General features: G+C 35.8%; 1 protein-coding gene across 4 annotated transcripts in view; it reads left to right on the forward strand.

The window, feature by feature from the left end:
- Window positions 1-22,623, forward strand: part of LOC123534878 (piwi-like protein 1) — a 56,565-nt gene extending 33,942 nt beyond the window's left edge. For 3 of the 4 annotated variants that reach the window (XM_045317336.2, XM_053520260.1, XM_053520261.1), the window contains exons 12-19: window positions 1,352-1,539; window positions 1,868-2,019; window positions 3,008-3,132; window positions 8,726-8,900; window positions 18,828-18,984; window positions 19,367-19,492; window positions 19,829-19,976; window positions 20,434-22,623. In XM_045317336.2, coding sequence (XP_045173271.1) covers window positions 1,352-1,539; window positions 1,868-2,019; window positions 3,008-3,132; window positions 8,726-8,900; window positions 18,828-18,984; window positions 19,367-19,492; window positions 19,829-19,976; window positions 20,434-20,550 — 1,188 coding nt within the window. In that variant the 3' untranslated portion in view covers window positions 20,551-22,623. Of the gene's footprint in view, window positions 1-1,351; window positions 1,540-1,867; window positions 2,020-3,007; window positions 3,133-3,788; window positions 3,964-8,725; window positions 8,901-18,827; window positions 18,985-19,366; window positions 19,493-19,828; window positions 19,977-20,433 lie in introns of all 4 variants that reach the window. The other variant, XM_045317335.2, reaches the window with a different exon arrangement.
- Window positions 22,624-22,835: the final 212 nt, after the last annotated feature.

A 22,835-nucleotide genomic window follows, 5' to 3' on the forward strand; every position in this document is an offset into this window, starting at 1 on the left:
TCTTCATGCATGTTGGGATTTTGATGTAACTTTGCATAGATGTTCACCATTATGAGACGGAGTGTCATGTGCAAGAAACATTTCTAAGGTCAAAGTTAAACTTGACAGCTGGTGGACTAGACATTCTGCCTGTGGGCATACTTGTTTTCATGAAATATGACATAGACGACTGGTTCTCTATTAAGTTTCAGAATGGTCAATATGGTAGATGCCAGTTACAGTAGGGGACTTCTATATTACATGGCAATGTTCTTGTTAATCGCCCACCACGAGTGGTAGGGAGTTATAGGAATGATCTCCGTCCTTCCGTCTGTCAGTAAAACTTTAGTGTCCGCTCCATATCTCCTAAACCCTTTGAAGGATTTTTATGAAACTTTGTTCAAATGATCACCTCATCAAAACGATGTGCAGAATTCATGAGTCAGCCATGTCTGCGCAAAGTTGAGGTCACAACTCTAGGTCAAGGTCACAACTCAAGGTCAAAGGTGTAAGCCTTTTATTTCGTGTCTGCTCTGAATGTCCTAAACACCCTTGAAGGAATTTTATAAAACTGGTGAAATGATCACCTCATCAAGACGATATGCAGAACCCACGTGTCAGCCATGCAAGCTCAAGGTCAAGGTCACAACTTTGGGTCAAAGGTTTGAGCTCTCCATTTTGTGTCCGCTCTTTATCTCCTAAACCCCTTGAAGGATTTTCATGAAACTTTGGTCAAGTAATTACCTCATCGAGGCAATGTGCAGAACTCATGAGTCAGCCATGTTGGCTCAAGGTCAAGGTCACATTTCTGGGACAAAGGTTGGAGCCTTCCATTTTGTGTGCGCTCTGTATCTCCTTATCTATGAAACCTGGGTCAAATGATCACCTATTCAAGATGATGTGCAGAACTCGCGAGTCAGCCATGCTGGCTCAAGGTCAAGGTCACAACTTCGGGTCAAAGGTGTGAGCCTTTCACTTTGTGTCCACTCTGTATCCTAAACCCCTTAAAGATTTTCATCAAACTTTGTTCAAATGATCACCTCGTCAAGAACTTGCGAGTCGGCCCTATCAACTCACGGTAAAGGTCACAACTCAGAGTCAAAGGTTTGAGCTCTGTATCTCCACTTGATGGATTTTCATGAAACTTTGGTCAAATGATCACCTCGTCAAGATGATGTGCAGAATTCATAAGTCAGCCATATCAGTTCAAGGTCAGGGTCACAGGTCAGGGTCAAAGGTTTACCCTTTCACTATCCAAAACAGTGGCGGGGGATTTAGCTGTCTTTCAGACGGCCTTGTTATTATCATTTTAATGCATTTCTGGTCTCTGGTCTAGTTTGGTACCAAATAATTATTACTTTTGCTTAAATAGTTGTCCTACAAACAAGAAGATGCTGACTGGTCAAGGGATATGAGAGGAAAGCAGTTAATTACCTCAGTTAATCTCACCAATTGGGTTGTCATATTCACCCGAAGAAATAATGCACAGGCTCAGGACTTTGTTCAAACATTGAGCCGTGTTGGACCTCCTATGGGGATGAAGATCAGTGGACCACAGCCGTAAGTACAAGAAGAATGTCTGATTGATTTAGCTTTTACCGTTGTTTTAGAATAGACACAAAAACTATGTTGCCTCCTTTTAATTGCACTATTCAATAGTTACATCTTCAATGATCAGATTATACCAAAGTTTGCAGGTGTATGATATACAAAGTTGCTGATAACTTGGGAAATTTATAACATTTCAAGTATTCTCCCAGTTTGTCGCCTAGCAGAATGAATTTATTTGGAAGCTAATGGTAATATTTTTATTGCTATTGATCCATTTCAATTTGGCAAAATGATCAGAAAGCATAGGTGTTTAGTAAAAGTTTTAATATACTTGCAGTGTCGAGTTGAATGACGACAGGAATGAATCATACCTTGGAGCGTTACGACAGAATATTGATCCACAAACACAGCTTGTTATGTGTATTGTTCCTACAAACAAGAAAGATAGATATGATGCTATCAAGAAGTTTACATGTGTAGACCATCCTGGTTGGTATATTTTGACTTACTTTGTTTTTAACACAAACAACACAAATGTACTATGATAATGATGAAAGCTGTAGGAATCCAAGATACTACTTCTAGTATATACCGAAGATTTTAATTTGTAAAATGTAGAATGAAAGTTTAAATCGAGCGTGCCTCTTACTTGAAATTGGCTGTATTTTACAAGTTAGTGTGATCTTCAGACCAGCTACTGAAGTAGAATTACAGAGTGCATTATACCATACAAGTGTCTTCTCAGAAATACACTTTGACCAGGTTCACAGCTGTAAAAGTGTGTCCTGAAATTGAATATGTAGGCAACTTGTGATCTAGATGGTTTTAGCTATTTTGATCACTTGATATATATACATCCTCAGTCCATCCATACTGTTCTTTGCAACATCAGTTCTAAAACAGTTTGGTGATAGTTTATGAAACTTGATTTGGCGTGGATGGTCCTCTACCAAAGTTTTAAAAATAATTTTATTCCATTCAGAAAATTTGGTTGCCGTGGTATGGGAACTGGAAAACATTAAAAATCTGTTCAGGAAACACTTGCAGGATTTCAAAATAATTTGACAAATGTTCCTTGGGCGATGACCCACTACTAAGATTTTTGAAATTATTCCCATTCATTGAAGACTGGCTGGTGGAGAATGTGGTTAACGTTTTCCTGCATGTATATAGAAGGACTTTTAAACTTAAACTGCTTGCCAAATTTCATAATGATTTCACAAAATCTGGAGAATTTTTTTTAATCATCAAAATCATGGTCTTTATAAAATTTGTTCAAATCCTGCCCCCAAGGTCAAAATTTATCGCGCCCTTATATTCACTTGGATTAGGGGAAACTTTAAAAAAAATCTTTTCTAAAAACCAGCAATAGAACTACAAGCAGTATGTACCCATTTCATTCAAGTGAGCAATACATTAAAATTGCCTTCAGTTTTACATCTTTAGAACATGACCTGTATTTTCATTCTATTTACAGTGCCTAGTCAGGTGATTGTATCCAGAACTTTATCCAAGAAGCAAATGATGATGAGTGTAGCTACCAAAGTTGCAATCCAACTCAACTGTAAACTTGGTGGTGAGGTCTGGGCCTTAGATATTCCTGTAAGTATTGCTTATTACATACCACGCTGGATGAATGGTTCAGAAATATGTTTTGGTAGTTTCTTATTACAAGGTTGTTTGTAACATTTGGTGTATGAATTTAGATGATGATTTCCAACCAGCAAGTTGTATGCAAAGCAATGGAGATAACAGTTTGCCAGCAGTTGTTCATAAATCTGGAAAAAAAGGTTGATTTAGGGTGGTGTTTCTGACCTCACTTGAACTTTCATGATACCGAAAATTCATATTGTTATATCTGCTACATACATATTATAGAATTGATTGCAGTTTTTCTGAACATTTTTAAAGTTACTGTTTAGGAGATGCTGATCATGTGCTGTTAATGTTACAGAATGAAATGTCTTGATGCCCGTTAATTAAAAACATTTTCAAATATGCTCTCCATTCTTTCTGTAGTTTACATGTATGTATTATAATTTCAATACTGGTGTGCACACAAGTCTGAATCCTTGCATGCTTTATGTATGCATGTAGTCCGAAAATGGCGTGCTTAGTAGCCATTTTCGATTTGTTTGTTAGGATTTTCTTCAGTGATACATTCTTTTCTGACTGAACATGATCCCATTTCGAGTTGAAGGGGACATTCTTAGTGACCTGATAATGTAATATGTATTATACTGTAATTAAAAATATAGTTGAGGAATCTGATGGTAGTTGGTATCGACAGTTACCATGATTCTGCCAAGAAAGGCCGTTCTGTAGGTGGAGTGATCGCATCAATGAACCAGGCATTGACAAGGTTTTACTCGAGATGTACATTCCAAACCTCTATGCAGGAATTGATGGATGGTCTTAAAATCTGCATAAAAGGTTTAATTCACTTGCATGACATGCTTCATTCAAACTACTGTTACAGTTGCTGACTGCATACAATTTCGGAAATCTCTGAAAGTTGTAAAGTTTTCATGGCTATATCCAATGGACCATACTTTCTTGAATATTGTGTAAACTAAACATACCTGAAATTTTCAGAGGCTGAAGAATGTTTATATTGTGCTGCTGCTTGCTTCAGTTGTATTTGCTATTGCTTGTTTGCTTTAAGTTTTAATTTGTTGCATGATAGCATATCATTTGCTTGTCGAGTTCACCCAAGAACAAAGTTCTAACTGAACTGTTTAAGTGATCAATCTTTGTCTGTTGATGGTCATGGTTCACACAGGTCTTGAAAAGTACTTGAATTTGATGCCTAGTACTTGAAAAGTACTTGAATTTGAAACTGCCAAAAACTCCTTCTTGAAAAAAAAAAAAAAAAAAAAAAAAAAAAAAAAAAACGAGTAAATTTTTATAAATTGTCCTTGAATTGATGTTCCGCGAATAGAAGATCAGAAAAAATAACAGATCAGACCAAAATATCAAAAAGACCAGACAAACAATTGACTGACTTGACTTGATAGGGCTTACCGACAAGTAAAGGATAGTACAGTATAGTACCAGGACAGGTTTAAGTACTCAAATTGCAATTATCACAATGTGTAACTTTATCTGTTCTGAATTGAAGGTCATGTCTGGGTTGTTGTTGCAGTGTTTATTTAGTAGAAAATCGACAAAATTCGTCATGAGTAAAAGAAATAAGAAATAAATGCGTCACCTGCAGTTTTGTAGTCCTTGAAAATGGGAAAATATCCTTGAAAAGTACTTGAATTTTGTTTTGAAAGTTCTGTATAAACCATGGATGATTTTCGTCAAAAATAAGTGCATCCAGAGATAAGCCAATCAACATCTTAAAATACCAAGAAGTTAGGATTATCTAGAATCATTAATAGATTGGAAGGCATTTGTTTGGAATATACAACGGAAGCTTCATTTTTGTGCTCTTTAGTGGAGACGCATAGATTTACCCTTTATAGAAGTCTACACTTCTGTCTGCCAGAATTTGTTTCCTACATCTCGCAAGAAGTATTCTACCGTAAGGCATCGGTCATTGTAACATTGTTGTTAAGCATGTGAAGTGAAGCTGGGTTTTTTTTTAGCTCGACTATCATAGAATAGTAGAGCTATTGGACTCGCCCATGCGTCCGCGTCCCGATTTGGTTAAGTTTTTGTATGTAAGCTGGTATCTTAGCAACCACTTGTGCAGCATGCCCACAGGATTTTTAAAAAGTGGGTACCTGTATCCACTACTTTTGGAAAAAGTGGGTACAGGCTTAAAAAATCTGGGTACACTGAATTTCCCAAAACATGAACATATGTACTGGTATGAAAACTAAAAGCAACAGATAATTAGATAAAGTTTACAGTATTTATTCAGTAAACCAGTCATACGTATTTTAAAATAGGCCTAGCCTGTTTACTATATGCTGCTAAGACATAAAGAACAGTATTTAACTATTACGAATGTCTAAGGCCTTAATGCTTCAGCAGCTTTTCTCTGGCTTAGGCATTGCTTACAGTAGTACTCGATGACCATTCTGTTTTTGCACATTATCAACAGTACGCCTCAGGAACTAATGCTGTATGATGCCTATTTGTAGTGAAAACCCGGCCTTTCATATGGCACTGAGGTCAATTTAATATTTCCACCCAGAATGAAGTTTTTCAGCTCGTCTGCCATTTTATTTGTGATGTATTTGGAGTAATCTAGATTGGCGCAAAAATGTTTGCCGCTGGAAGCTTATTGGTTTTCTGTTCAAAAGCAAGCGTTACCCGGGTTTTAGGTTAGCGACCACCAATTTTTGAGCCGAATTCGTTTATTTGCCGGCCACAACAAATATGCGTTCCTGCACGCACGGCCATCGAAAAATTTGCGTGCACATTGTGTTTTCTGCGTGAAAAACGCAGGATTCTGCGTGACTGGGCATGCTGCACTTGTGGGAATGGATTGAAACTTCACACACTTATTTACTGTGATAAACTGACTTACATTGCACAGGTTCCATAACTCTGTTTTGCTTTTTTACAAAATTATGCCAAATTTTTGGTTAAGGTTTTGTATGTAAGCTGGTATCTCAGTAACCACTTGTGGGAATGGATTGAAAACTTCACACACTTATTTACTGTGATAAATGACTTACATTGCACAGGTTCCATAACTCTATTTTGCTTTTTTACAAAATTATGCCCCTTTTTTTTACTTAGAATTTTTTTTTTTTTAAGGTTTTGTATGTAAGCTGGTATCTCAGTACTCACTAATGGGAATGGATTGAAACTTTACCACACTTGTTCACTGTCATAGTGACATGCACAAAGCAGGTCCCCCTAAAATTTATTTGCTTTTTTACAAAATTATGCTCTTTTTCAACATAGAAATTTTTGTTTAAGTTTTGTATGTAAGCTGGTATCTTTAGTATCCACTAATGGGAAAGGATTGAAACTCACACACTTGTTTACTGTCATGAAGACGTGCAGTGCAAAGGGCAATACTCAACTTTGCATTTTACAAAATTATGCCCCTTTTTTAACTTAGGAGTTTTTGGGTTAAATTCTTTTATATAAGCTGGTATCTCAGTACCCACTAATGGGAATGGATTGAAAAATTCATACACTTGTCCTCTGTCATGAGCTGATAACACTATGCAGGTTCCATAAACCCTATTTTAATTTTTTACTAAATTATGCCCCTTTTTCGACTTTCTTATTTAATTTAAGCGACAAGGGTGTTAAATAGTCGAGCGTTGCTGTCCTCCGACAGCTCTTTTTTTTATGTCACGACGAAGCCATTGGAATGTTTTAAGCGTATGAAGTTATGAATAAGATATTTATGACCTCCCCCCTCCTCTCTGGGGGAGACGTCTTGTTCTTGCCCTGTCCGTCCGTACGTACATCACACTTTATTTCTGAGCAATAACTGGAGAACCATTTGACCTAGAACCTTCAAACTTCATAGGTTGGTAGGGCTTATGGACGAGACGACCCCTATTGTTTTTGGGGTCACTCCGTCAAAAGTCAAGGTCACAGGGCCTGAACATGGAAAACCATTTCCGATCAATAACTTTAGAACGACTTGACCCAGAATGTTGAAACTTCATAGGCTGATTGGTCATGCAGAGTAGGTGACCCCTATTGATTTTTGGGTCACTCTGTTTAAGGTCAAGGTCACAGGGGCCTGAACATTGAAAACCATTTCTGGTCAGTAACTTGAGAACCACTTGACCCAGAATGTTAACTTAATAGGATGATTGGTCATGCAGAGTAGATGACCCCTATCGATTTTGGGGTCACTCTGTTAAAGGTCAAGGTCACAGGGGCCTGAATATGGAAAACAATTTCCGATCAATAACTTGAGAACCACTTGACCCAGAATGTGGAAACTTTTATAGATGATTGAATAAGCAGAGTAGATGACCCCTAATGATTTTTGGGTCAGTTTATTTAAAAGGGCAAGGTCACAGGGGCCTGGTATGTAAAATCATTTCCGGAAAATAACTTGAAAACCACTTGACCTAGAATGTTGAAACTTAATAGGATGATTGGACATGCAGAGTAGATGACTCCTATTTATTTTGAGGTCACTTGATCAAAGGTCAAGGTCACAGGAGCTTGAACAGTGACTTGAGAACCACTAGGCCAAGAGTTTTGAAACTTAGCGGGATGACTGGACATGCCAAGTAGATGATCCTTATTGCAGCCAACCATCATTGTCTCTGACTTTGCCCCTGACCCCTATTGACTTCTTGCCTATAGGACTTCGCATTGGGGGAGACATGCACTTTTTTACAAAAGCAATTTCTAGTTTATTTTGGGGTAAACAATCCCGAAAGTTTACTTAATCTTGCATTGTTAGCATTTAACTATGATCATAGTGACAGAAAATAGTTTATAAATTCAAGGCTGCATTTTGATAGAAAAATGGTACATAAAGGATTGTTAGTCGGTGAATTTAGAAAAGTATTCCAAATGAATTTTGTAAGTTTGGAACTCGTACAGTTTGTTGCAAAACAAAAAAGGGAAAAGTTTTGATGGGTTGTTAAATCAAGACACTTAGGTGAGCAATTCTGGGAAAACCTGGTTCTCTGTATATTTATCATGACTTAAGTTGCTTTTATTATGATCAAGAAGATCAAAGTTATTTATTGAAACCAGACCCAGAACACAGATCTGAAAATTGCATTTAGATGAAAACTGCTATAGCTGAATACCTTAAACAATTTAAAAACCTTTTCCACAGAAATCTAGTAGTAAAACATGAGCAAATTCTGTTCATTGCAGATTCATAAATCCGCTCAATTTCAAGGTCATAAAAGATTAGTAACTTAGTATTCCCTTGGAATAACTGTAAAGTTTTGTCAGCTGTGTTCTTGGTCTATTCATTTTGTCTGAATGAGATGAAATTAAAGACTGTTGGAAGTTGGAAGTTTAAAATAAAAATGGCAACAAATGTTACATTAATCATTACAGTAAAGCAAAGCCAGCGCAGTATGTATTTTAATAACTATTTAGTGTTGCATACAAAAAAAAATGTGTATATTTTAATTGATTTCGGTTCTCGTTAATAATTCCAAATACAATAGATGGGCAGAATAAATGCAGCTTTATAGATAGTTCCTTTCCAACTTCCAGTTGTTTTTGTCACCTGTTAATTGTTCATTGTAACAAGTTCTTGTTAAAATTAACAGTTAGTTTTGTTTTGCAACAGTTGAAAAATCTCATGGTAGTTGGTATCGACACATACCATGACTCTGCAAAGAAAGGGCAATCGGTTGTAGGTTTTGTGGCCAGTATGAACAAAAATCTGACCAGGTATTATTCAAGGGTAACGTTCCAGTCTACACATCAGGAATTGGTTGACAGAATTCAGATCTGTTACAGAGGTAGGATGGTTGTATTGTTAAATGCATTGCATAGAACTTTTAACATACCGTATAGTGGGTTATTTCTGCGGTCAAAATATTCTGCGTTTTGGCCCCAAAAATTGAGAAATAAATTTCTGCGTGTGTAATTTCTGCGTTTTCATATAAAAGTAAGAGAAATTTCTGCGTTTTTATGCCAAAGAGTAGGTAATTCCTCGCATATTCGGGCATTGTGAGAATGGTAGCGTATGAAAACAATAAGCTAAATTACTGGTAAACTGTTGTAAAATAATTTTGCATTTAAGGAATACATTGTAGGATATAATAACATGTGAACGGAAAAAATACAAGTCTAACAACAATTGCACAAACAACAACTTCAAACTACGGTAAATCGGCATAACAGTTACACTTAAATGTATATAAAGGTTACTTAAGTAAGTTCGGAAGATCTTCACAAGGGGTTTATAACACAAGTGAAATTCACTCAGTTTATTTCATTCTCAGAAGGGAAATGTTTTCTGAGGGATTAACAGTTAGGACTTTGATTGATCATCACACCTAATTATACTATTATCGGTAATTGTCAGATAGCGACGGTAATTTCCAGTAATTAGACCATGCCATTGTGAACTTTGGATTACCTAGGAAAACATAGCGTGTAACAACATTGGTGAAAATAATGCAGATTTTTTTTCGTTTTAAATTTTTGCTGGATGAATATTCTGCTGGAAATATTTTTGCGATTCTACCGAGGGACCGCAGAAATATTCCCCCCGTAGAAATAACCCGCTATACGGTACACATGTTTTTCAAGCTATTTAAAGATACCAGCCACTCTGCTGCTTTTAATCAGGGCTTAAGCTAGGCTAAGATTTTAGGGAGAAGTCACTTCTCCCTCAGCTTAGATTAGGGAGAAGTGGAGAAATTTTAGGGAGAAGTGACGAGATTTTAGCACCATGACATGCAAGTTGAAAAAGGAACTAATTTTGCTTAATATAAGTAACTATTTTATTATTTCCTGTCTTTGTTTATTAATTTAAAGTAAATAACAAATTCACTGAAAATGTCAGTGATTCTGTTTTCTTATCATTTTAAACCTTGTGAATCTAATGTGCTTAAACTGCAAATTCAAGTTTTTTTTCACTCTTGCAATGATTGCCCAAACCAAGAAAACCCTTTAAATATGAATACAATTAAAAACAGTTGATTTCATATCGGCAAAAAATAAATCGAGCTCCCAGTGCTGCACTCAAAAGTCAGTCACTTTAAATAACGAGTGTATGAATTAAATACATGTCATTGGCATCACTATGACATCACACAGAATACACGTCTTCTTTGATCTGCTGGTGTCTCTTTTGATATGCAGGTGTCGGTACACATTAAAAGAAACAGTTGTCAAACAGGTTTAACCCAGTTTCTGATGGCAGGTGACAAAAATTTGCGTAAATTTCAGTTACGTTATTTAATTCACTGAAAGTGTCAGTGATAATATTATGTTTCTAAAGTTTGGGTTTTGAAAAATATGAGTAAAATTAAGTGGATTTAAGGAAATTACTCGAGCCAGTCATGGTAAGATACTTTCTAAAGGTCAAAAAAGAATGTGTAAGCTTATGTAATCCCTACTGCTTTGTTTATCAACAGTCAGTTTACAAAACAAGTGTCACATTTTCACTTCTCCGTAATCTGAAGTAGGCGGAGCTTAAATTATGGTTTCGTGTATTCCAGTCAAGTGTCAACAGGCCGAAATCGGGCGACATGAATTTCGCTTTGATGTTAGATTAGAGCGAAGTGGGGAGCTACAAAGCGACTATTTCGCTCAAGTCACTCCCTAGCTCAAGCCCGGTAATTTAATTGTCAGTCATTGTGGTTTTTAATTTTGTATTTGTAAGTGCTTTTAAAGTAATAAAAATAGTTTTAAAATATTTGCATATTTTGTGTGTTCACAGTAAAAACAAAGATATTCATGTTCCTCTTGTCAGCAGCTAAAAAATCCATTCTCATAGGACAAATGAAGTTATGCCTTTGGTAATTTCTGGGCTACAGAATGTACATAAATTGTTGAAATGTTATAATACAAAAACATTCTCTCTCGGCAGCAGTCTATGGAGTTTGTTCATAGAATAAATGAATTGATGACTGTTGTAAGATAAGTTTTTAGTTCATTTAAGGCATTATGTATAATATTATGCCTGCATTGAGAGAAAAAAGAAAACAACAGACATGTGATGTGATGGCACGTGCATCATCAGTCTGTCTATCACTTTTTGTGTCCAGAGTATAAATCAATAACCTTTCAACGTGTCTACTTTTAACTTGGCATATAGGCATGTGGTATGTGTAGACCGCATGAGCCAGGTGTGTAGGTCAAAGGACAGAGTCTTTAATAGAAGCTGAAATTTGTGAGTTACATTTTCTGTCTTGTTGTCGGGAGCATAACTTAACTGTTTAAGGTATGAACTTCAGACTTTGCATGCTAGTAAAGTTTTGATCAGCAATTCGCAGAGCACATGAATTTGTTGTTGGTCAAAGGTCAAGGTCACATATTTAGCTCAAGGTTCAAATGTTGACCACATTTTTGTCTGGAGCACAACTTGATAACCATTCAAGGTATTTACTTCAATCCTAGCATATAGGTAGGTAATAAAAGGATGAGCAGAGCACATGAACTGGGCTGATCGATCAGTCAAGTAACAGTTCTGTCAAATGTGTCTGTTATATTTAGTGTCCAGAGCACAGGAACTGTTCTAGGTATTGACTTTAAACTTGGCATACAGGTGGGTGAGACGATGTGTAGAGCACAGAAGGTCATGGCTCTAATTAAAATGTCAAATGTGTCCTTTGTATTTTGTGTGGGAGCACAACTGTAAAGCAATTCAGGGTTTTGACTTTAAATCCAGGCAAATAAAAAAAATGGTCACTTAGTTTATTTTGCCTTGGTATTCTGTCGCAATTGCCTCAAACATAGACCAAGACAAATGCACCTAAAAAAAAAATTCTTTAAAGTTCACTGCCTTCCCCTGATCTAAAATTTGTTTGGATATTGCCCTGCTTTGCTGAGTTCTTGTTTTAGGTATCTGAAACATTAGATTTGGTATTTGTTCAGTTTGCTTGTTCAAAAAGGCCCGGGATATAAGATTTTTGAAACACTGTTTGAAAACTATTAAGTGAGACTGGTATTTGATAGTATCCTGTACAAGTTTCTAGACTGAATACATGGTTTGCACAGGTCCTTGAAAGTCCTTGAATTTGATCCTAAGTCCTTGATCCTTGATTTTTTTCTTCCAAAAATCCCCTGAAAAAGTACTTGAATTTTGAAAAAAAAGGTAGAAAAGTCCTTAACCCTTTACTCCATATGCATTTAGCCTAATTAGCCTTATCATATCCATACAGCTTTATCAATATTGATTACTGATAACCAATACACTCAAGTAGGTTATCTGTACACTATCTCCATACAGGATATTGGGGGAAAATGCAGAATTTATACCTGTGTTATTCAATGCAATATTTCTATACTAAATATTGTTTTAAACATTTAGTGATCAACATAAAGTTTTTTCAGGATAAATTGTTCTTTCTAATGGTATATTTTACATAAAAATGTGATAAATATTTCTTGAGATACAATGATTTAAACCTTATCAGTTTACTATTTTATAGTAATTTTAACTACTTTAGCATTGATGGTACTAATTTATTTTTGCATTTTTACATATGAAATATTATTTTGAAATATTTCTTGTGTAAATAAATTAAATTAAATTAAATTTATTAGATTTAAGACAGATGCTGGCTAAAATGGGTTTTCTTCAAGGATTTATCAAGTTGGTGGTTTGCAAAAAAATAAAATAAAAAGAAGCAGTGGTGAATGAAACAAAAACACATTGGTTACTGCAAACTTTTTTTTTATTTATGACAGTATTTTTTTTTTCATCAATTTTTAGCCCACCATCATCAGATGGTGGGCTATTCAAATCACTCTGCGTCCGTGGTCCGACGTCCTTCCGTCCGTCCGTCCGTCCTTCCGTTAACAATTTCTCGTTATCGCATCTCCTCAGAAACTACCAGGGGGGATTTTGACCAAACTTTGTCAGAATGATGTATTGGTACTCTAGTTGTGTCCCCCTGAAAATCAGACTGGTTCAACAATTTTTTAGTGAGTTATGGCCCTTTGTTTATTTCTATAATTTACATAGATTTATAGAGGGAAAAACTTTTAAAATCTTCTTGTCCAAAACCATAGAGCCTAGGGCTTTGATATTTGGTGTGAAGCATCATCTAGTGGTCCTCTACCAAGATGATTCAAATTATTTCCCTGGGGTCTAATATGGCCCCGCCCTGGGGGTCACATGGTTTATATAGACTTATATAGGGAAAAACTTTGAAAAACCTCTTGTTCAAAACCATAGGGTTAAGGGCTTTGATATTTTGTATGTGACATCATCTAGTGGTCTTCTACTAAGATTTTTCAAATTATTCCCCGAGGGTCAAATATGGCCCCACCCCGGGGGTCACATGGTTTACATAGACTTATATAGGGAAAAACTTTGAATATCTTCTTGCCCAAACCACAAAACCTAGGGCTTTGATATTTGTTATGTAGCATCATCTAGTGGTTCTGTACCAAGTTTGTTCAAATTATCCCCCTAGGGTCAAATATGGCCCCGCCCTGGGGGTCACATGGTTCATATAGACTTATATAGGGAAAAGCTTTTAAAATCTTCTTGTCAGTAACCTACAACATTCAAATTTGGACCACATGTATGGTTTTGAGTGGCAAGATGAACCTTGACATGAGTTGACCTTGGTATTGACCTAGTGACCTACTTTCTCATTTCTGTAGCTACAGCCTTCAAATTTGGACCACATGCATAGTTTTGAGCACTGAAAAAAACTTTGACCTTGACATTGACCTAGTGACCTACTTTCACATTTTTGTAAAGGTACAGGCTTCAAATTTGGACCACATGCATAGTTTTGTGTTCCAAAATGAAATTTGACCTTGATTTTGACCTAGTGACCTACTTTCACATATGTCAAGCTACAGCCTTCAAATTGGACCACATGCATAGTTTTGTGTACCGAAACAAACTTTGACCTTTACATTGACCTAGTGACCTACTTTCACATGTTTGAAGGTACAGGCTTCAAATTTGGACCACATGCATAGTTCTGTGTTCCGAAAAAAATTTGACCTTGATTTTGACCTAGTGACCTACTTTCACATTTCTCGAGCTACAGCCTTCAAATTTGGACCACTTGCATAGTTTGTGTACCGAACAAACTTTGACCTTTACATTGACCTAGTGACCTACTTCCACATTTTTGAAGGTACAGGCTTCAAATTTGGACCACATGTATAGTTTTGTGTTCCGAAATAAAATTTGACCTTGATTCTGACCTAGTGACCTACTTTCACATTTCTCGAGCTACAGCCTTCAAATTTGGACCACTTGCATAGTTTTCTGACTGAAATGAACTTTGACCTTAAGATTGACCTAGTGACCTACTTTCACATTTCTGTAGCTAAAGGCTTCAAATTTAGACCACATGCATAGGATTGTGTACCGAAACAAACTTTGACATTGACCTAGTGACCTTCTTTCACATTTCTCACGCTACAGCCTTCAAATTTTGACCACTTGCATAGTTTTTTGTACCAAAATAAACTGTGACCTTAAGATTGACCTAGTGACCTACTTTCAAATTTCTCAAACTACAGCCTTCAAACTTGATGCACATGCATAGTTTTGTGTACAAAAAACTTTGTCGTTGAAATTGATCTAGTGACCTACTTTCACATTTCTCGAGCTACAGCTTTCGAATTTGGACCACATGCACAGTGTTGTGTACGGAAATGAAATTTGACCTTGAGCTAGTCAGTAAGTCTTGAAATTTGGAACACTCAAAAATGGCACATTGGTGGGCGCCAAGATCACTCTGTGATCTCTTGTTTTACATATATTTTTTAATTAAAAAACCGTTTCGTCCCCGCCAAAGGACTCGTCAGATGGCTTTAGGCTACCATGACAGTTTTTTTTTTTTTTTTTTTCCCAGTCTTTTTTTTTTTTTCAGAAATTTCTGTCACTTTTTCTATCACTTATAAATATTCTGTAAATCCAAGTAGTTTTTGAATTTTTTTTTCACTGTAAAATGAATCACAAGTTCCATAATTACTATCCTGCATTCATGGAATGATACCGCATGTGGCAGTCCTTACAGAGGTGGACATTACAGATTGAACATCCATACACAGTCTCTTTTCGTTGACCTAGTGTCCTCTTATGAAACTTACAAGTAGTTTTTGGGCCTGGTAGTCTACTATTGATGTGGCCGCCGATGTTTTCCTCGTTGACAGGTACAAGTCTATTCCGAATATCACCAATAGACCGTTTCCTTTTGGAGAACCCTCCGATCAGGTCTCTGAGCAGCTCCTGCCTGAAATCAAGCTGGGTGAAGCGTTTCTTCTTGGTGAGTCGAGTTGATGTTGCCTTGTAGATGATATGTGCGTTTACAATAGCGCAGTTCAAACAAAACCAGAAGAGATAGGTCCACCACTTCTTTGAACATCTTCCAACGTTGTACTTTGCCCTGAACTGATCATGTAAGTCGACTCCACCCATGTACTGGTTGTACGAAAATACCGTATGAGGCTGACGCAGATGGACCACTTCCCTGCCAACTCTTCTCTGAGCATCTCTCACGTCTCTTGGGTCGCTAAGAGTTGAGAGATGGTGTACCAGGCGCTTGTCTTTCCACACCGAGGCTGTCAGGTTTGTGTCGCCATACTGTAGAACTTTCAAGTCTCCTCGGTTAGTCATGTTCCTTGGCTTCTTGAGGTCCTTGGGAAAGCCCTGACGATTCACCCTTACAGTCCCACAGGCATATAGACCGATATCCAGGAGGTGCTGAAGAAGTGGCAGGCTTGTAAAATAGTTGTCAAAGAAAATCCACCTAAAAGTATTGCGTAGATGGTCGGTCAACTTGGTAACAACATTGTAGCCAAGGCCATGTTCAGTACGATTTTCCTGTCGTCCAAGGTAGACGTCGAACTTGGATAAGTAAGACGACTTGGCGTCACATAACATCCAGATCTTTATTCCCCGTTTGATTGGCTTGGCTGGCATGTATTGTCGGAAGGCCAAACGTCCTGAAAACTTGATCATAGCCTCGTCCACCGAAACCTCGCGTGACAATGTGAAGCCTATAAGGAATGCATCAGACACCGTGCGCAGAACTTCTCTGATCTCATACAGCTTGACGTAACCTGCTTCGCCGCGTCTTGGCTGGGCAGCTCGATCTGAAGCGTGGAAGTACCTGGAAATCTTCTGGAAACGATTGCAGGTCATGGCTTGCTGAACACCAGGGTTCCCAATGTACGGATCCTTGGACCAGAACATATCGCATTCAGGAAGTTGGCTTATACCCATCAGGATATTGATACCCAGAAAAGCCCTCATCTCAGACTCTGTTACATCATCCCACTGGTCATCAACTCGGCCTGCTTCAACCATCTTCCATGTGGCGTACGCATTCGTATACTCCACCAACTTACGTATAAGTTCAACCGGGAACATGAGCCAGAAGTAATCCAGTGGTGTTGCAGTTGTTGTATCAAACCCATCTGGAAGGTTCGGTCCTGGTTGCTCCACAAAATCATCAAACTGAAAATAGAAAATAAAAATAATTTTAAAATTTACTGCATGAAATGTTCTTCAAATTTATTGTTAGAATAATTCATTACAGAACTCAAGCCAAAAATCTGCAGACACCAGAAAAAAGTATGAGTTGAAAATATTGAATAAAAAAGAAAACTGCTGTTTTATTTCCTATGCAATTTATAATTTTTTTTTTCCTTTTTTTTTTCTTTTTATTTGATGAATTTACATATTTGAAAACACACCCTCAGATTTGTGAAGTTGCCAGTCCAGCCATCAGCCCGGGCAGGTTCATCCTCATCTGAACTAGACTCAGAATCAGAACTATGATGAACTGGCACCTCAATATCGGACTCGCCAAAGCCAGAAAAATCAGACTCATCACCAGAATCACTATCAAAAATGTGTGCCATGGTGATATATTGAAAACTTATGAAAGTTTTTGACAATGAAAGTAGACAGAAATGATAATAGTCTAACTCTCAGGGTGTTCTCACACGAACTAAAGTCTCTTTATTATTTTTTTTTACTCTAAAGCTAAAAAAGTGGGTGTTTACAAAATAATTTTATTTCAATTCATTGGCTAATCACAATGACCAATCAATTGAAAATTAATGAAACAAACCCAACAGGTCGTAAATTTTAATTAATTACATAATGTTTTTATAACAATAATTGATCAAAGGTAAATTTATCAGCTTATAAAAACACTTACCAGTAAATTTCTTTGATTGGATGCACTTCAAAATTACCGACAATTATCCATAGCACACGCTGATTATCCACAGATCACCCCAATCAACAATATCTCACACTGATTGCCTTTGACAGGTAATATACAAACTTACGGACACACTCCAATCAATTCCATGGTACATCAAAGTAATTAGCTGTTAATTTGCCTCCAGAAAAAATCCGATCAAAATATGCTTGCAACAGATAAATTTTTTAATTAATCTATCATAAAGTCCATATTTCTAAAATGAAAATCAATTGAACAAACAAAACTTGTTTTGTTGCAGACGACATCTTTTCTAAATCACGAAAGAGAAAAGTTTTAACTTTATTTTTACACTACTATTATTAGATTACACAAATACATAATTTATAAAAATAGACTGACCTTGATATCAGGCTAATTTTAGCTCAAGATAAAACTTTCCACTCTGTAAATTTCCATCAATATAAATCAGCACTACCTCTATGTTACAGACTTAAATTGCCGATTAAAATCAAATATAAACCAGGTATTTTTTTGATAGATATCATTTGTAAATAGTTTAAACTTTACAAATATGCATTTTTGGGATTTCTTGATTTGATACTATTTTCATAATTTGCTTTTAAAGTTGAAAGGGTTAAACAGCGTCTCTATCAGGTAAACAGTCTAAGGGTCAATCGGCGTATCTATCGGGGAATAGGTAGAAGGGTCAATCAGCGTATCTATCAGGGAATGTATAGAGGTGGTAAACGGCGTATCTATGAAGTAAAGGGTTAAATTTTGCTAAAAACGGGGGTGCAATCGTATTTGAAGGGGAAAAATACAAAAAATAAATAATAAACAAGTCAAAACGAGCGAAAAAATGGTGTAAAATAAAAATACATGCACACCCACGGAGGAAACGCTAGTTGAACACCGTTTTGGTACGGAAGTTAGATATGGAATAGCGATTTTCACAACATTAAAATATTATGCGCAAGGTCATTGTAGCGTGACTATCAACAACAACAATGAGTGGCCCAAAAAATAAATGTAGTTTCGCCAATAAATGGCTTACACAGGATGATTATTCATCGTGGTTAAAGGAGTTTAAGTCAGGCAAGCATAAGTGTATGTGATAAACTCATTGATGTCTGAACTATGGGAGAAAGTGCGTTGAAATCACACGCGAAAACAAGAAGTGAAGTCCCTTGAGGACAAATTGAGAACTACAAATGTAGTGTTGAGAGCTTGAAAGACTTATAAGAAACATGTACTAAGTATGTATACAGGCAAATGTAGCTCATAAAAGGTAATCCCATTGAAGATCTCATAAAGGTTAAGATATGCTATTGTAGCTTATGGAAAATAAAACTGTTCTGTAACTTTTCTTCTGTCATAATGCCTTATGAAGAGCCTAAATGGTTTTGTAATTTAAGATTTAAAGCAATTAAAATAGTCCTTGAAAATCCATAAAAAGTCCTTGAAAAGACCTTGAATTTTTTTTGCAAGTCCTGTATGAACCATGGAATATAATGCCATAATGTCATCATTTATTCAAGTGATGATGATTATATTTTATAGGTGCCTTAGAGAAGTTTCACGAAACAAATGGATGCCTCCCCGAGAGAATCATTGTGTATAGAGATGGAGTTGGAGATGGACAGTTGCCAACCGTGGCAGAACATGAGGTACCTCAGATGCTTGAAGCCTTTAGGAAAGCTGGAGGACAGAACTATGCGTATGTATCCATGTTTAGCGTACAATTATACTCCTCAATTTTCTTCATATCCTGCAATTTTGCTACAGAAAAATGCCTGTTGTATATTTTCACTCAATGCAATCTGTCTTGGAAGTCAGTGAAAATTGAACATCCTGGAAGTTTGACTTGCTAGGAGACTATTCTAAAGCTAATATGAAAGCATGAGCAAATTTGTTAAGCCTTGTAATATCGTTACATGCTGCCTTGTGAAAAAAACTTTACCATGTTTTATATGATGGTGTTCCAAATTATAATATGCATATAGACTTCCTTTATGCAATATTTTACCATTTGACTTTTTGTTGTAAAAACCATATTGAAGAATCTGTATCTTTATGTTGATGGAAAACTCTCTTTTCAGTCCAAAGGTTGGAGTGGTTATTGTGAAGAAGAGAATCAACTCTAGATTCTTTGCAAGGGCAGGGAACAACCTAACAAATCCACCACCTGGTACAGTCATTGATAGTGTTGTTACCAAACCAGAATGGTATGTTGTTCTTTCAGAACATTTTTACGATTCCAAAATTGTAATTTATAGGTGTAAAAACTCTTTATGCAAGGCAGATATCTTGGAATGTTGGTAAATATTGGTCTGTTTAAGCTTGCTAGTTTTTGTCTAGTGGTTAAAAGTCCCACTAATCTTACTATTATATTTTTTTTATTTGTGCAAAATAGACAAGATTAGATATAATACTTTACTTCCATAAAAACTAAAAAGAGGTTAGGTGAAAGTAGATGCACTCCTATGGTTGTTTATTCAAGTATATTGTCTCCATTTACCTATTTTAGATTGTTTCTGAAATTTAATTGCATATGTTTTCAGGTATGACTTTTTCCTTGTGTCTCAGTCGGTAAGACAGGGAACAGTGACACCAACACATTACAACATCATTCACGACAACACTGGACTGAAACCAGACCATATGCAGCGCCTTACTTATAAACTCTGTCATCTCTACTATAACTGGCCGGTAAGTTATCCCAAAATCTGGACAAATGGTTTTGGCACATATTCTCACTTCTTGCTGACAAAACACAATAACCGTAGAACATTGAAAAGTTCTGACAATGTTGTTTATATTGTTTGTGTCTGTTTACACAATGGGTACTCCTGTATTTTCATGTTTCATTGTAAATAAAATTATATTGAGCATTATTGTTAATAACATACAGAATTGCAAAAGAAATGATTGCCAAGAATAGATGTTTAGTTAAATGTTTAGTTGGATCTAGGTTGATAACCAGTCACTTCTGAACCAGTATACAGATAGTTGTGGCCTTTGAATTAATGAAACTACAAATTAAGAATTGTGGCCCCAATTTTAATTAGGAAATAATACTCTATATTTGGTCTCTAAATTGAAAATGATAAAAAAAAAAAAAAAAAGAATATAAGAAATTTTATGGATAAAGTTTTGATATTTTCAGGGAACCATTCGAGTACCAGCACCATGTCAATATGCTCACAAGTTAGCATTCTTGGTTGGACAGTCCATACATAAAGACCCTGCCATTGAGCTGTCAGATCGCCTCTACTTCTTGTAAAACAACCAAGACTACAGGACATTCTGTGCCTCTGTGCAAGTTTGGCAGCAGATAAAACTTGTTTGACGCAATTTGCCACACATTGTGTTCAAGAGGATTGAAAATATGTCATAGTTCTGAGATTATAGCGCGGTAGTGATATTGGACAGCATGGTCATTGTTGTTTGAAAAATAAGCTGCCTATGTTTGAAGGGATTTGACCTGGCTATATTAAGATATTGGTGGCATGTATTAAAAGTTGGTAATTTTTTTTTTTTTAACTCTGTAGATACGAAGTGCTGACAATGGGAAGGTGCTAATTAAATTCCATTCACAGGTAGTGATCAATATATATGAAGTCGAATAAAACTAAGGGATGCTGTGATATATCATCCGATTCACAGAGTGATAAATTTGTGTGAAGTCAATGAAAGTAAGGGATACTGTGATATATCTCCATAACAGTTACAAGTTTTCCAGCAGGGAAAATCTTCCACGCTGACATTGTCATGGTGTTTTTGTTTCCACCTTTAAACAGCGTTTGTTTATCTTTTTCAAGGTAAATATAATGATCTCAAAAGACCACAAAATCGTCATTCATCAAGTTGGTACATCACTTTCATACATAGTGTTTCAATACCTTTCATACATTCTGTTCTTCATATTCCATTTAAAGAATGGTTTTAAGGAGATGCAGGCTTTCACAAAAGCAAGAATCTCGACAGTTTTAAGTTTTTCTTTTTATGAGGAAAGTGTATTTGTTTGTTTTTATGAGGAAAGTTTATTTGTTTTATCTCCATCAAAGTTAGACACAATATGCTTTAGTTAGCTTTCATATGCTAGTTTTTAGTTTAGTTTAGTTTAGTTTTAGTTAAGTTTTTGCATTACAACTTGTTATTATTGCATTCATCCTACACATCATGTTTAGAGTAGCTTTTCATCATTTTGGGAGAAATGTTTTTAACCGAGTTGAGGTTTTTCCTGAACTTCATAAAGTTATGCTAGAAACTAAGCTGTGTAATCTTTGTGAAGTTGAGGAGGAATATGGTTCTTGAATCTGCAAATATCCAGATTGTTACATTTTAAGCTGCACACGTGTTTGGAGTCGTCAGAAAATGATTAATGATTTCATGTATTCAGGAACTTGCATATTTCCTTACATTATGAAAGAACAATTATTACATTAATGTTGCATGTGATTCAGTGTGCAAAAAAACACTTCTGTCATGCTTGCATTGTGCAGTTGTGAATCTTGTTAGCGAAGTAGTGTGAAAATTTACAGAATGATTATGTTTATGTTAAGTTACATAATTAAAGTAAATACAGCAATAATTCATTGCTTCTTATTTCTTTCAAGGTAAATGCTCAAGTTTGTTAGAAAGTATGAAAATGGATATATATTTACTTAATTCAATATTTTTTTCACAAAGTAATTGTTTTGACCAATTAGATGCTGTTTCATACTATGAATTTTAATGTTGCCTAAAACTAAATATATACTCTCTATGTTCTGGTTTTCTCTTCTTGTATCAATTTCCAAGGCTATAAAATGAACATCAGTATATTATCATATTTGTAACCAAATCATATATAACAAGACTTGATATTTCTTTATGTACATATTGATTGTATTCATGGTTTTGGGGTGTATTGGTTGCTAACACTAAAATTAAGAGGTTTCTCGAAAAGATGGCAGTTTTATGAAAACCAACTAAATCTATGATTGCAGAGTTTATTTCATTAAATCTGTCGGTAATGGGAATTCTTATTTTGGTATTTGGGTTTACTTTGTATCTATTGTACATACTTAAATAAAAATGAATTTGTTTACCCATAACTTTGAGAACAAAATTTGGTGTGAAAGTACATCTATTTGTCAAACACACATTGGTAAAAACCAGTTGAAAATTCGTAACTTGGAGAAAAAGTTGGTGTGAAAGTATTTCTATCTGTCAAACAATTGAATTTGCATGTGATCATCTCTTTCATGTACCATTTTGCAGACCTGGAATTCTCATCAATAACTTGTCTCAAATCTCGGGAAGTATTTCTCTGTTGTTAAATATTCAAATGAATAAATCATGACTTTATAGACTTCTCTCTTGTGTTTTATTTCGTGTTTATGCATAATACTAGGGGTGTAACAATACGCTAGTCTCACAATACAATACATATAGCAATAGAGATGCAACGATATGGTACATATTGCGATACAAACTGAGTACCATAAGTATGCGTTCGTGTGACAAAATGCCAAAAAAGTCAATTTGACTACACTTGGAAAGTACTTGAAATTTTGCTTTCAA

The sequence above is a fragment of the Mercenaria mercenaria genome, chromosome 12 (assembly GCF_021730395.1).
Source record: "Mercenaria mercenaria strain notata chromosome 12, MADL_Memer_1, whole genome shotgun sequence".
NCBI classification, from domain to species: domain Eukaryota; kingdom Metazoa; phylum Mollusca; class Bivalvia; order Venerida; family Veneridae; genus Mercenaria; species Mercenaria mercenaria.